General features: G+C 44.7%; 1 protein-coding gene across 4 annotated transcripts in view; it reads right to left on the bottom strand.

Annotated features, from left to right (window-relative positions):
* Tbc1d1 (TBC1 domain family member 1) overlaps window positions 1–13,214 on the bottom strand; it is a 200,042-nt gene that overhangs the window by 88,260 nt on the left and 98,568 nt on the right. For all 4 annotated transcript variants that reach the window (XM_052734978.1, XM_052734977.1, XM_052734980.1 and 1 more), the window contains 2 exons: window positions 3,224–3,664; window positions 1,373–1,462 (listed from right to left, as the gene is read on the bottom strand). In XM_052734978.1, the coding sequence (XP_052590938.1) occupies window positions 1,373–1,462; window positions 3,224–3,664 (531 nt within the window). The remainder of the gene's footprint in view (window positions 1–1,372; window positions 1,463–3,223; window positions 3,665–13,214) is intronic.

The following is a 13,214-nucleotide window of genomic DNA, read 5'->3' as shown; positions in this document are numbered from 1 at the left end:
CACCACTCTAAAAAAGCAAAGGTCTCCCAGCATGGTGGGGCAGGTCTCTGATTCCAGCACTTGGGAGGCAGAGGCAGACACAGATCTCTGTGAGTTCAAAGACAAGCACGGTCTACATAGTAAGTTCCAGGACAGCATGGGCTGCATAGAGAGACCTTAAATATCTAACTAACATTTTAACATTTCAACATAACGAGGATCAAATCAAGATTCTGAGGATAATATCACTTTCAGGCAAGTATTTTCCAGTCAGTAACTGCTGATGCATCCTGATCTCAATCAGTGTCCTCCATCAACAAACTAAGCATGTAACAGGCTGCTACGGAGGGAAAGTGATTTTTCAGATTCTTTGAAAAAGCTTCCCAATTCAGTTTGTTAAGAACATTACTTATTATCAGAATTAAAAACAGTATCTCTTGGACAACTTAATAAGCTTACATTTTAGAGTAACAAACAAGATTTTTACATCTTATTACAGAACTGAAAAGTTAGAACATAAGAAAAAATAAATCACCAAACAGTAACATAAATGATCTCTTATTTGCCAGGACAATCCAGAGAAAATTGGCTCATCACAGGTGACAGATTCCTCCCAAATCTATGAAACACAGCTGGAAGACAGACTAACAAACACACAAAGTTTCATGGAGACACTGTATTCTGGGTAAAACACCCTCAAAGATAAGTACCATCCATCATATTTATAGGAGAAGAAATAATGAGAATGTAAAAAAAAATTAAGAATTTCAAGAAAGTAGAAATAAGCTTCTTTACAACATATATATGAATTATATATAAAAACACATATGTATCAATTACATATAAACCATGTGCACATATATCAATTATATGTAAAGCATGCATGTACATCACCTATTCATAAGACATGTGCACACACATATATATACCAATTATAAATAAAACATGCATACACATATAAGCCATTGGAAATAGCTAGAAAGTATTAACACCAATGACAGGGAAGAGAAAGGAAGGTAGGCAATTTTCTCTAGTACACTGTTCCAGGAAACAAAACGGTTAATTTCAGGATTATAATTTGCCTTAGAGCCGGGCGGTGGTGGCGCACGCCTTTAATCCCAGCACTCGGGAGGCAGAGGCAGGCGGATCTCTGTGAGTTCGAGGCCAGCCTGGGCTACCAAGTGAGTTCCAGGAGAGGCGCAAAGCTACACAGAGAAACCTTGTCTCGAAAAACCAAAAAAAAAAAAAAAAAAAAAAAAAAAATAATTTTCCTTAGTACCCTATGAGACAGAGACCACCAATCCAGATTAAAAACCTGCTTTCTTATACAACAGTGCTTCTACTGCATTTATTAGAAGACCTGAAATGTAATCAACAATCTGTCTGCATTTACCTGAGAGCAAAAGGATATCTCCTTAAAATTTTTCTCCAGTGCAATCTTTTTGGTGTCAGGACTGATGAGGTAAACTTCAGATTGGCCAATCTTAAAAAACAAACAGAAAGAAAGAAAAAAATGTGGTTCTCCCGAAAACTGATTCATTGTATGTGTCATGACCTACGTGGACAACGAGGAAAGTGGTAAGCTCTTCTAAAACTATCACTGTAAAAGTTTAAAGGTTACAGCTTATGCCATGGATTTCAAATGATAGGAGACAAACACCTATGTATACAGCAGCATTCTGAGAGGAAAGGACCACGCATCTAAATAATAATAATCCTCAAAGTCCACATCCCCCTCTAAAGGAAATGAGTTTCCTATACAATAGAAAATAATAGTTTCTATTAAATATTTCCAAAACACCTATGCCAGGATGGCTGTGGAAGTCCGCCTCCCTGGGCCCCGCCTCCCTGGCCTCCACCTCCATATGCTGAAGTTTCTTGGTTCCTGTCTGAGTTGGTTTCTACAGATTGAAAGTTTCCTTAAGATCAACAAGTTATCACATCACTCTAATTCACAAGCTTCTCTTCCAAGCTCTTTACCCTTTGGTATGAAATACAAATCAGAGAACAAGATAGGGATCTACAGCCTCGTGGAGGCAGAAATGCCGGAGATCACGTGGGGCACAAAAGTGAAAATCACATCCTCAGAGATGCCTCTCCTGATTCCCCAAGCGTTCCCACAGCATCCACTCTTCTCCACAGTGTTCACTGCAATCCAACTACATCATTACTGGGGTGTCAGAGCCTGTCTGCACTGCTGGAATCTAAATTCCGTGTGGGCAGAGACGAATCACTGCTGTATTTCTAGCACATTGTAGTCACTTATAAACAAATGCACTGAACAGCTTTCTAACACTACAGTGTTTGGGAAAAAGCACACAGACCACAGATTAAAGCCCAAGTGTCGCTGCCAACCAGCACTCTTCCGTGTACTAGGTCAATTACGAAGAGAGGAAGTCAGCCCTATTACCACGACACACCATCTGGATTTTTTAACAATTAATTTATTATGCTTTAATTTGTATATATGTGTGCCTGCCTGTGCATGTGTGCATGCGTGTGCATGTGAGTGCATTTCCCACAGAGTCCAGAAGAGGATCCCTGAACTGGAGTTATAGGAGGGTGCAGGCCACCTCATGTGGGTGCTTGGGACCTAACCCATTCCTCTGCAAGAGCGGTATGCGCTCTTAGAGACTGCGCCATCTCCCTAGATCCATTATCTGGATTTTTAAACCCAGCTACAGCCACACCACACTGTTCCTTACTCCTTGGTCATTTCATCGCCATGGGTGAGGCACGGAAAGGCTAAGACGGTACCTAAGTCAGTTTTGCTCACTAACATTACTCAGAGGCAGGAATACGCCAAGGAAAAGGCAACAACAGACTAGCTCACTTCAGGAAGAGGGCAGAGTCCTGTCCACTCACACCCAGGGAAATCATCCATCCAGAAAAATCCAAGACACCATGAATCTGCAATAGCTGGTTCCCTTCTCTATTCCTTTTCTCCCATATGGCGGCTATCAGTTTAACAATTTTCTGTTTGCAAAAGAAAAATAAAAAACAAGCAACCAAACCAGTATTTTAGCTGAGGTGCAAGTTTTAAATATGAGGTTAATAAAAATCATATTACCCTGATAAACAATGGGTGTTTATAAATTAATAAGAGACTATCTTCCACGTAAAATTGTGTTGAAACTTACATTGTTTAGCATCCCTTTTGACCCTCTTTTACATAACTATTCTTTCTGCAATGAATGTATGTCTACAACCAGTGATGCGTAAGAAAACTGCCCCTGATTTTTACCGTGAAGAGCATAGTTCGGTTCTCCTCCATGTCTGTGGGCTGAACCACATTGTGTCCCCCGATGAGGTGGTTTTCGATGTCGTTGTCGAAGGAGCTGAAGGTGCTGCTGCGGAGGCTGGCGTCCTGGAACTCCTTCCTGAAGGCCAGCGAGCGCAGCCCGGGCTGCGAGAAGGACTTGCGCATAGGCCGGGGTCCCGGCGCTGGCGGCTGCCCCGGGGGCGCGTCCCAGTCGGCTCTGTGGCTGCAGCTCACGTGGTTGAACTTCTCGATGCACTCGTCGATCAGGGCCGGCGGCGCCTTCTTGTGGGCCACAGTGACCCGGCCGCAGAAGAGCACTTCGAACTTTTTGGCGAAGGTGTCGTCGAATTCAGAGGGGCAGCGCAGCTCCTCCTGGCGGGCGATCTTCCCCGCCTGCCGGATGGAACTGATGATCTCAGGCACCTGCGAGAAAGGGAGCGGGTTAGGGACACCTGCGGCAGGGGGTTGTCCTGCAGGGCACACCCGACCAATACCAAGGTCACAACACCTTCCAGAGCGCCCTTGCTGCCACAGGGGCTGGGCTGTACGTGGCTCACAGACCACAGCACCCTCCAGTGTTAAGTGACCAGCCCCCGGGCAGGCTTTGCACACTAATCCCTAGGTCCTCAGGTCATCTCCACAGCCTGATTCACCTAAATGTACCAGCTCCTTCAGAAGAGTTCAGGGCAGTGTCCTGTGAAAAGCCTTCCTCCGTACATGGTGGGGTGAAGGGCTCTAAAATCATCTTACATTTATCGAAATTATGGCACCATTGTTTCCTTCAATGGTAACTAACAGGTTATATCTTGATGCTCTATTTCCTAATGCTGACTGATAAAACAACAGAGCTAGACAGTGTGAACCACAGAGGGCAGAGAACCAGGCCTGCTGTCACAGGAACAGTGGGGCTTCTCACAAGAGCTCCTTTGCTAATGTAAAGGAAAAGCAGATGGTCTCCCATGCCACAGCTTCCCTCCCACTCCATCCTGCCCACTCAGGAGCAGGCTCTTCACAGCACTTCAGAAATAAGATGGAATCCACACCACTGTCAATGACCACTACTTAGGGGCCCGACAGCCACAACACTCACTGACACGGGTTTGTGAAAATGTGGCAAGCATGGACTTCATCTCCCAGTTGCAGGGGCCAGTTTTTGCTTTCATAGGACATATATAACTATAGTTCCCATATTTCTTCATATAAAACTTTGGGTCTGAGGGCCAAACACCTATAGGGCCCTGTTTATTTAACATCATAACCAGGAAAATTCAATCCCCTTTCTAACTCAGGTGAAAAAAAGCAACCAGTGTGTTTAAGAAAGAGATTGGTTCCAGTTCATTCTGAAAGCAAGCTTGTGTTCTCTGTCCATGACATAATTCTCAAAGACCCACCGACTCTTTGTCACTAAATACTGAGTACACTAAAGATAAACCTTCCTTCCATAAAGATTAAGGTATCTCCTCTCAAGGTATTTTACCCCAACAGTCAAGGATGTCTTTAGAGAGATATTTTTAATAAATGACTCGTAGGCTGGAGATTTGGCTCAGCAGTTAAGAGCACTTAATGCTCTTTCAGAAAACTGGGGTTTGATTCCCGGTGCCCACACGGTGGCATCTATAACTCCAGGTCCAGAGGATCAAATATCCTCTTCTAGCCTCATTGGGCACTGCATGCACATGGTACACAAACATACAGGTGGGCAACACACATAACATACACACATACACACACACACACACACACACACACACACACACACACACACACACCCCTTTAAAAAATTATTTCTAAAGCACAAGATTTAAATAATATTTAAAAGCTGAATTTTTAGCCGGGCAGTGGTGGTACAGGCCTTTAATCCCAGCACTGGAGAGGCAGAGGCAGGTGGATCTCTGTGAGTTTTAGGCCAGCCTGGTCTACACAGGGAGTTCCAGAACAGCTAGGGCTACACAGAGAGACTCAAAAAACAAATAAAAAGCTGATTTTTAAAGTGTGGGGGGTGGGGGGCAGTGCACACTCTTGTGTGTGTGTGTGTATGTGCGAAGGTCAGAAGACAATCTGTTGGACTTGGTTCTTTCTGGCCACCATGTGGCCCAGAGACAGAACCCAAGCCATTAGCTTTGTCAGCGGCCACCTACACCTGCTGAGCCACCAGCCAGCCCAAGGCTGAGTTTTTAAACGGTAATCATGTTTGCACTGAGTACGTTACATGCACATGCTGTAACTCACCCCCTTACTGCCAAATAATTCTGTATATCACGTGGCAGCCTAGAAATTTTTATCGGTAGAAAAATATGAGACAGAAAGGAAACAGCAGGAAGTCTAAGCTGCAGTCACAACGCTGCTAATGATTCACAGGACTATGGCCAAAGAAAAAAAAAAGGCCATGGTTTCTCTCGGTGCGAGAGGGACTTCAAGATCAGAAGCACGGAAGATTGCTGAGGGAAAGAGTCCTGTGTGGTAAAAATAGTGTTCCTTCAAACCGAGACTGCCAACTTACGCTTGTGAAGGGTCACTTTTCTTAGCATGGGTGTGAGACTATTTTAACAGGAGTCACGTGAATTTTGCCAGTTATTAACTATACTTCCGAACAGAAAATGAGGTTTATTCAGTTCTTTGAGGCCTGCTAAGACATCCTATGTTTCTATACGCTGCATCTTCAACCCTTCAAGTGAGCAAGGGTGTTTTCCATCACGTTTCAAAGAGGAAAAAAAAATGTACGAAGCCATATGAATTTATAGCACTTCAGCAATAATGGGACAGCCTAAGAGGTGAGTTCTCAAGTGTCCCCTTGACTCTGGGAGTCAGAAGCAGCCGAGGAGCGCATCACAATTATGCCATGGAGTTTCTAACTATGGACTTCTCTAGTTCTTTGATTAGAATCTAAAACAGACACAGTTCATTCAAAAACCAAGTCCTACTTCTCCTTGCTTTGCTGGACCTCATTATTAGGCATAAATTTTACTCACGCCTCCTGCCACCCTACAGCAGGAAGGTCCATGGAAAATGGTGTAAGGTAGATACTGGGAGATGGGACATCAGCTCATGCAGGACCAGGGGTGGGGTGAAGCCCTGGGAGAAAATAATGGGAGAGACCAAAAGGGCCCTGGAAGAGCTGGCATTAATTCAGGAATGAAGAGACCAGACGAGGGCAGGCAGTGAGGCAGGGCAGAGGAAACGCAAGGGTGAGGCAGATGTCATCAAGACAGGGAAAGCAGTCACGTGGAAGTAGTGGGCAGGATTTGAAGCTCAGAGACATAAAAAGAAGGAAGACGTCAGTATGAACCCCCAAAATAAACACAACTGAAAAACAGCCTAGATGGTCTATAGGAATATATACACCAGGTTACAATGACTCCTGTCCCCAAACAAACAAACAAACTAACCCAAGACCTTCTTGGGGCAAATACACTGGGTCACTGGAAACTTATCCCCTCTGATATGATCTGGCACTTTTACTGAAAATCTTGCTTAGTTCAGCCAGAGCACTAAACTACGTCATTCCTGTTTGCAGATAAGCCGATAAAGCAAATCCAAACGCTAGAGCAGGGGGAAAAATCTGAAGACTATTTTACTGGAATAAATTTAACAAGGGTTTGGGTTTGGTTGGAGTGTCTGATACTATGGGAACCCCAACAAAAAAATGTTAGCTAATTAAGATCAATTACCCAGAATTAATGCAGCAGGCCTGTTTAGGTCTTCAGAGTTCACATACTAACGAACGCATTGTAAAGGACAGTTCTTCGCGCAGGCTCAAGTCAGTACTGATTCACAGGGACAGGGAAAACGATACTCCAAGAATCAGAGATACTTCTGTAAGTCAAGTTCTTACTCAAGCACATGGGTCAGCTTTTTGAGGATTTAGGGATTTTAAGGGATTATAAACACACTGCAACTGTAACTTTATTCACAAGGATTTAGGAGGGCATTTCTGAAACAACCCTTAGAATAAAAAAATGTCACTTTTACTTTGCATTTACAGGTTTGTCAGCCAACTATTACCATGTAAGTATTAGATGACTCTAATCCAAGTCCAGTGTCTTGCCCTCCTCTTCCTGTAAGCCTGGGGTGACCTGTAAAGATGGTTCCCTACTCTCCTGACTCAAAAGCCTACAAAGCCATGCAAATGAAGAGGTTCAAATTGCTTTGTGCACTTCAAGAACCCCTGAGAAACTGCCCAGGCCACCAAGGACAGGCACATCTGGAACATCACCAACTATCTTAAAAACATCACTTTAAAAAAGTCATGTGTGCTGTTCTGGTAACGTAATGGTGGAGTGGGTAGGTGCATCCAGGCTCAACAGTAGGGCTGGCCACAGGGTTGGGGACCCAAAAATTGTTTTGCTGCACAAAAATGCAGAGTAATGCTGAACCTAAGGGTTGAGATGTGGGTTCTCTAGTCCTTAAACACATCCAGCGAGCACAACACCTAAGCCCTGCTGACAAACTTACAGAGCTCATGGCCTGATTAGTACATACGTGCGCTCCCCCGCCACAGGGAGATGATCCTCACTGGGAAGGAACAAACTGTTCCAAAGCCAGAAGAGGGGGGTGCACAGAAGAAAAAGACATCCCAGAAGGAACTGAAGAAACAAAAACTTACGGCACAGGAATAAATTCAGCATAAAATGAAAGCAGATAGAAGTTTAAAAAAAAAAAAGTCTAGCGTCTCTATTTAAAACTGTAACAACTTTCCCTACTACGTAACAGAGAAACCACTTTGAAGCTACAAAAAGATGACAGGAATACTCACTGCTTTGTATATTTTGGTATTGTAAGGAGTTAAATAAAAACAATAGTAACTGTAATAGTAATAATAGTAATAGTAAAAAATTGTAATAGCAAAAGTAGTTATAGTAGTAGAAAAACAGGCCATTTCATATTAATTATTTTCCGGGAGGAACAGATACCTTTGTTGTTGATAATGAGAATTGGTGCTTGTTTGTTGATCATGAGGGAGAAACTACTTCAAACCATGCTTTTCCTCACTACACCTCCTCTGCCTTTAATTTCATACAAAACCCTTGACTGTACCGTATTCGTCTTACTATATCATTTAGAGAGAAAAACAACCGCCACTCTCTATATCATATGCATGGCCATTCTTCTTGTGTACCAGTTTGGCCTCACAGGATAAAATTGAGATGTCCACAAAGGATGAACAGGACAAAGCAGCCACATTGCATGGTGGATTCCAACCTCTCCACAAAGATGAGCAAACTGCCAGACTACACAGAGAGAATGCCACTACAGGACAGCGACTGAGCGAGGTGGCACCATGGGCCAGCCACAGGAGAGACGTGCTAAGTCCATAAGGAGGGCAGTGAAAGCAGTCTAGGCATTTCTAAAGAAACAGACTTCAGTGTTTCCCATACTTCTTAAAATAAAATCAGCCACCAACATGCCCACGAGTCTAATCTAACTCCATTTTTATTCCTACCCAAGGAAAGATGTAATAAAATTGTAGGTCATATTTGAAAAATAATATCCAGAAACAGAGCGCAAGTGAATTCCTGCTGAACTGTCTGCCCTTCTCCCCAGACCCTGCCTGCTGGCTGTCATGTGAAGTGAGGGGGAGAAGAACCATGGAGTACCACTGGACAAAACTGGATAGGAAACACAGGTCCTATGTAAAGCTTCTAACACTGCCTCACATCTGGGCCAAAATGCCCCTCGGAATGTCTGTTTCCTCTCCTTGAGTGGGGCTCATGTCTGTGTTCAGAGGTATCTGTCCTAAGGACAGGGGCAGGGCAGGGCTGACATCGTGAGGCCTCCCCCTCAAAGGATCACATACATCCTCTGCCTACCTATAAGCAGAATCCACCTGGCCGAAAACAGAGCAGAGGATTTTTCTGGGGTTTTGGCCAGATCTCCAAAGGCAAGACTTAATTTCTTATATAAAAGGTAAGTAAGGCTTTCTTCCTTCCTCAGGGGACCCGAAGAGAAGAGAAAGCTGTGCAAGCAAGCAGGCACAGGACCCAGGTGACAGGCAACGAGAAACATGAACGTCCCCAAGGAGGCTACGCTTCTCTCTCAAAACCTCAGTAACTCAGACACAGGCTGGGACCCACGTCACACACCCAACACTAACTCTCAGAAACTGAACTGAATTGTAACCTTCATTCTCAGCAAAGCAAGCAATGCCCCACATTTATAAACAAGTCCAACTAGGCAGAGCTAGAGCCTCTGTCTCATGCAAGTACCCGAACCACAACAGAAGCTATGAGCCCATCGGAACCACAGCATCCACTAAGCATGGAGACTTCCATCTTGCATTCTTCCCCGCTATCTCATTTAATGGAGGAAAATTCCAAAAGCATGCTTGTGCCCGTGGGACAAGTCCCCGTTGTGGGACCTTCTCCTCACCAGTCCCTGGGGACTAAGATCTAAATCCAGACCTCCAGAGCTGTCTCTATACTGCTGTCCCTGAGGGGCCATCATTTTAGGGCTCAGAAGATGCCCGCCTGTTGCTAATGAGCAGAACGAACAGAGGAAAGGTACAGGCCTGCCTTAGCCCTACTCCCTCCCCTCAAAGAGGCCAAGATTAAGGCCCTGGCCTGGCCTGATTGACCTAAAAGGGCTAATCTCAAGAACCAAGGAAGAAAAGAACACAAGTATTGTCATGCTTCAATAATCCATCCTCTTTTTAAAAAAAAAAAAAAAAGTTTTCTTTTGTGACAGGATTTTTTTTTTTTGAGACAGGGTTTCCTTGTGTATCCTTAGTTGTCCTATAACTAACTCTGTAGATTAGGCTGGTGTCACACTCACAAAGATCTGCCTGCCTCTGTCTCCTGAGTGCTGAGAGTTGGGGGTGGGGTTACAAAAATGAACCTCCTGTCACTGTTGAGAACAAGACCACGAGTATAGTCTTGGGGCAGAAAGTGGCACAGAACAGCCCTTTAACAAACAGACATGGACTCTGGCTGTTGGTCGAAAAAAGGAGTGAGGTCTTCGTCCTGAAGCAGCTGAACTCATGAGCGTCCTGCCCTGACAGGTCCCACAGGGAGACATGTGCAGCAGAATACCGGAACAGGTGCTGATTCCAGCACAATCCAGGCAAGTCACCCAAGCCCAGGATCTCAGCTGCTGCTCCTACCAACGGGACCAATTACCCTGTGAGGTCATTTTACAGCCAAAAATTAAATATTGAGTAGGAGAGTTTAGTAGCGAACCTACCACTTAATGATTGCCAATGGATGCTGTTCATCCTGACGTCTGCAAGACAAAGACCGACTCTACTGCAGTACCCAAGGGCAAGGCGCTGACGACCATTCCAGTTGCCTTGGATCTGACACTGACAAAGTGTTTTCTAGACCATGAACTAGCAAGCATAATCCAGTCAAACGTAAAGGTTGGACTACACCTTCCACTCAAACTCTCCTCCTCCACCCTCACCTTTCCTACAGCCTCACAAGTACCACAGGAGCACCCTGGTTAAACTGGGGCTGAGGAGGCAGAATACCCCCTTCTCCTCCCACCGACTCCAGTAACCTAGGCCCCACAAGAGCATCAGGAAAATCATGAGTTTATAAAATACACCAGGCCGGTAAGTGGCAAACAGCTTTATGACACGCTTAGGTAAGCTCTACAGACTTCCCAGAATAAAACACCTCAGTGTAAGTACCAGCTCCAAGAGAACACAATTGCCATCTCTTGCTCACTGACGTAGACAAGCCAAGAGACCTGAAAGAGTGTAGTCGGTATGTGAATTACTGCAATGCAGACGGCTATGCTAAATAAATGTGAAAAATATCTCAGCCGGGTGTGGTGGTGCTCGCCTTTAATCCGGGCACTGGAGAAGCAAAGGTAGGTGGATCTCTGAGTTTGAAACCAGCCTGTTTTACAGAATGAGTTCCAGGACAGCCAGAGCTACACAGAGAAACCCTGTCTCAAAACACCTTCACCCCCTAACCCCCCCCCCCCAAAAGAAGCATCAGCATTTCAGAAAAGGAAAGAGAAATATCTTGAACAGACCTTGGAAACCTGGGATAACCCATGGACGACATTTCCATCACAGTGCCTGTACTCAGAAGGCATGCCATGGACATACACAGAAGGCATGCCACAGACATGCGCAGAAGGCACAATGTGCCTTACAAACGGCAAACCAAGTGTGCCACAGACTGGCCCTGTAGTAACTACCAAAGCTATTTTCCTGTTAAACATTTTTGGGTGGGAAAGGCACAGTTGACCCCTCTCTGTTTTGGGGTGAGCAGACATTACAATGGCCACTGGCTATGGAGGCGGCTGTGAATTGGAGGGGCAGGCAAAGGGGCTCAGTGGGCTGCCCCTCAAGGGGGAGGTGGTCTGCCCACGTTCCTACCAATCCTCCCTGAACAATGGTGGCTTGCTAGTGCTCTTCCCAACGCACCCCAGGATGAGTCTGAAGTTTCATTTTTTATTTTTTCAAAGACTCTCTGACAGTCTGGTGAAGCCTATCCCTTCCCAAAATTAAGTTTTACAACGCATAAAATGGTACACTAGGGAATAGGAGGGAATCTGATTGTAATGAAAAGAAATTATCCACGTAATTTTGATACTGCATCTTATTGCCATACTTAACAAGAGCCAAAGTAGTGAGTCACATTCTACTGTAATTAATATCAATCAAAATAATGATGCGCATAGTATTTTGAAAAATATATAATCTGTAGTACAGTCTAAAAATGGTAATAAAGTGAGGAATGGCCTTGGCTCCAGGCAAGAATGTTTCAAAATATAGTGATAGGTCTTTTGTTATTCATATGACACTTTCCATCATATCTAAATTTAAGCTAATGAGTGGCTCAGGGCGGGTCTTCACAGAGCTCAGGAGCCATTCATGTTATGCGAAGTTTGGAAATTTGGTTCCATCACCACCTCTTGACTGGGGCAAAGGTTGTAGCCAAGTTAATTAACCAGTAACACAACACCTCATTAATACAACCTACATTTTAAAAAAATCCCCCCAAACAATGGGGTCCAGAGCTCCCTAATAGAACCTATGTAAAAAATCCCCCCAAAACAATGGGTCCAGGGCTCCCCATTTGGTGAATGCATGGAGATGGCATATCTAGAGGGCACAGGCACAGGCAGTGGGACAGGATGGTCTCTACCTCGACGGACACCTTCCTGTTTTCATTTCTTCAGCTCAGCTCCTCGAGAGCTGCATCTTTGATAAATCAGGAAATATAAGGAAAGAACTTCCTGAGCTTCGTGCACCATCGAGCAAGCCACCGAGTCAAGAATGGGTGCTGTGAGCCTGACTCTACTGTCTAGAGGGGAATCCTGGGACTTGCAAATGGCCCTGCAGTTGATGCGGTGCTGGGGGACTAAGCCCTTGCCTGTGTGGTCCGCTCTATGGAGTGATTAATGTCGGAACTGAACTGAATCTCTGCCCAATCAGCTGTGGCCTGGAAAGTTGCAGAACTGGATGTTGGTGTAGGGACAACTCCCCGAGCACTTCACATCAGAGGTATCAACAGGAAAGGTTGAGGGGATGGCTCACGTGCTAAGGCGCTGCCACACAAGCATGAAAATCGAGTCTGTAACACTGGACATGGCGGTGAACTCCTACAGCTCCAGGGCTGGGTGGAAGTGGGAGTATGTATGTATGGATGTATGTATATTCCTGGAATTTGCTGGCAAGCTAGTCTAGCCAACTGATGAGTTCCAGACTCAGAGAGAGACTTTGTCTCAAAAACACAAAGTGAAAAGAAATAGAAGATAACTGACATGGACCTTTGACCTACATACACACACCATACAATGTTGAGAGTAGATCACAGCACTGTGATTTTATTAATATTAACATTACAGGAGCTGCTAATGATATTGGTCTTGCTGAGTTCATTAACAATCGGAGGATTAAGTTGGATTTTAGTTGGAAGTTGATGAAAATAGAGACGTAATGTTTTTCCCCATCCAAGTGCATGTACCCAACTTCTTATCCTCAGAGCCCAGGTTAAGGACCACTGGACTGAAGACATCCAGG

This window comes from Peromyscus californicus, unplaced genomic scaffold (assembly GCF_007827085.1).
Source record: "Peromyscus californicus insignis strain IS unplaced genomic scaffold, ASM782708v3 Scaffold_13__1_contigs__length_99412109, whole genome shotgun sequence".
In the NCBI taxonomy this organism is placed as follows: domain Eukaryota; kingdom Metazoa; phylum Chordata; class Mammalia; order Rodentia; family Cricetidae; genus Peromyscus; species Peromyscus californicus.
The sequence above is the reverse complement of the archived record's forward strand: the minus strand, read 5'-3'. Positions and strand labels throughout refer to the sequence as shown.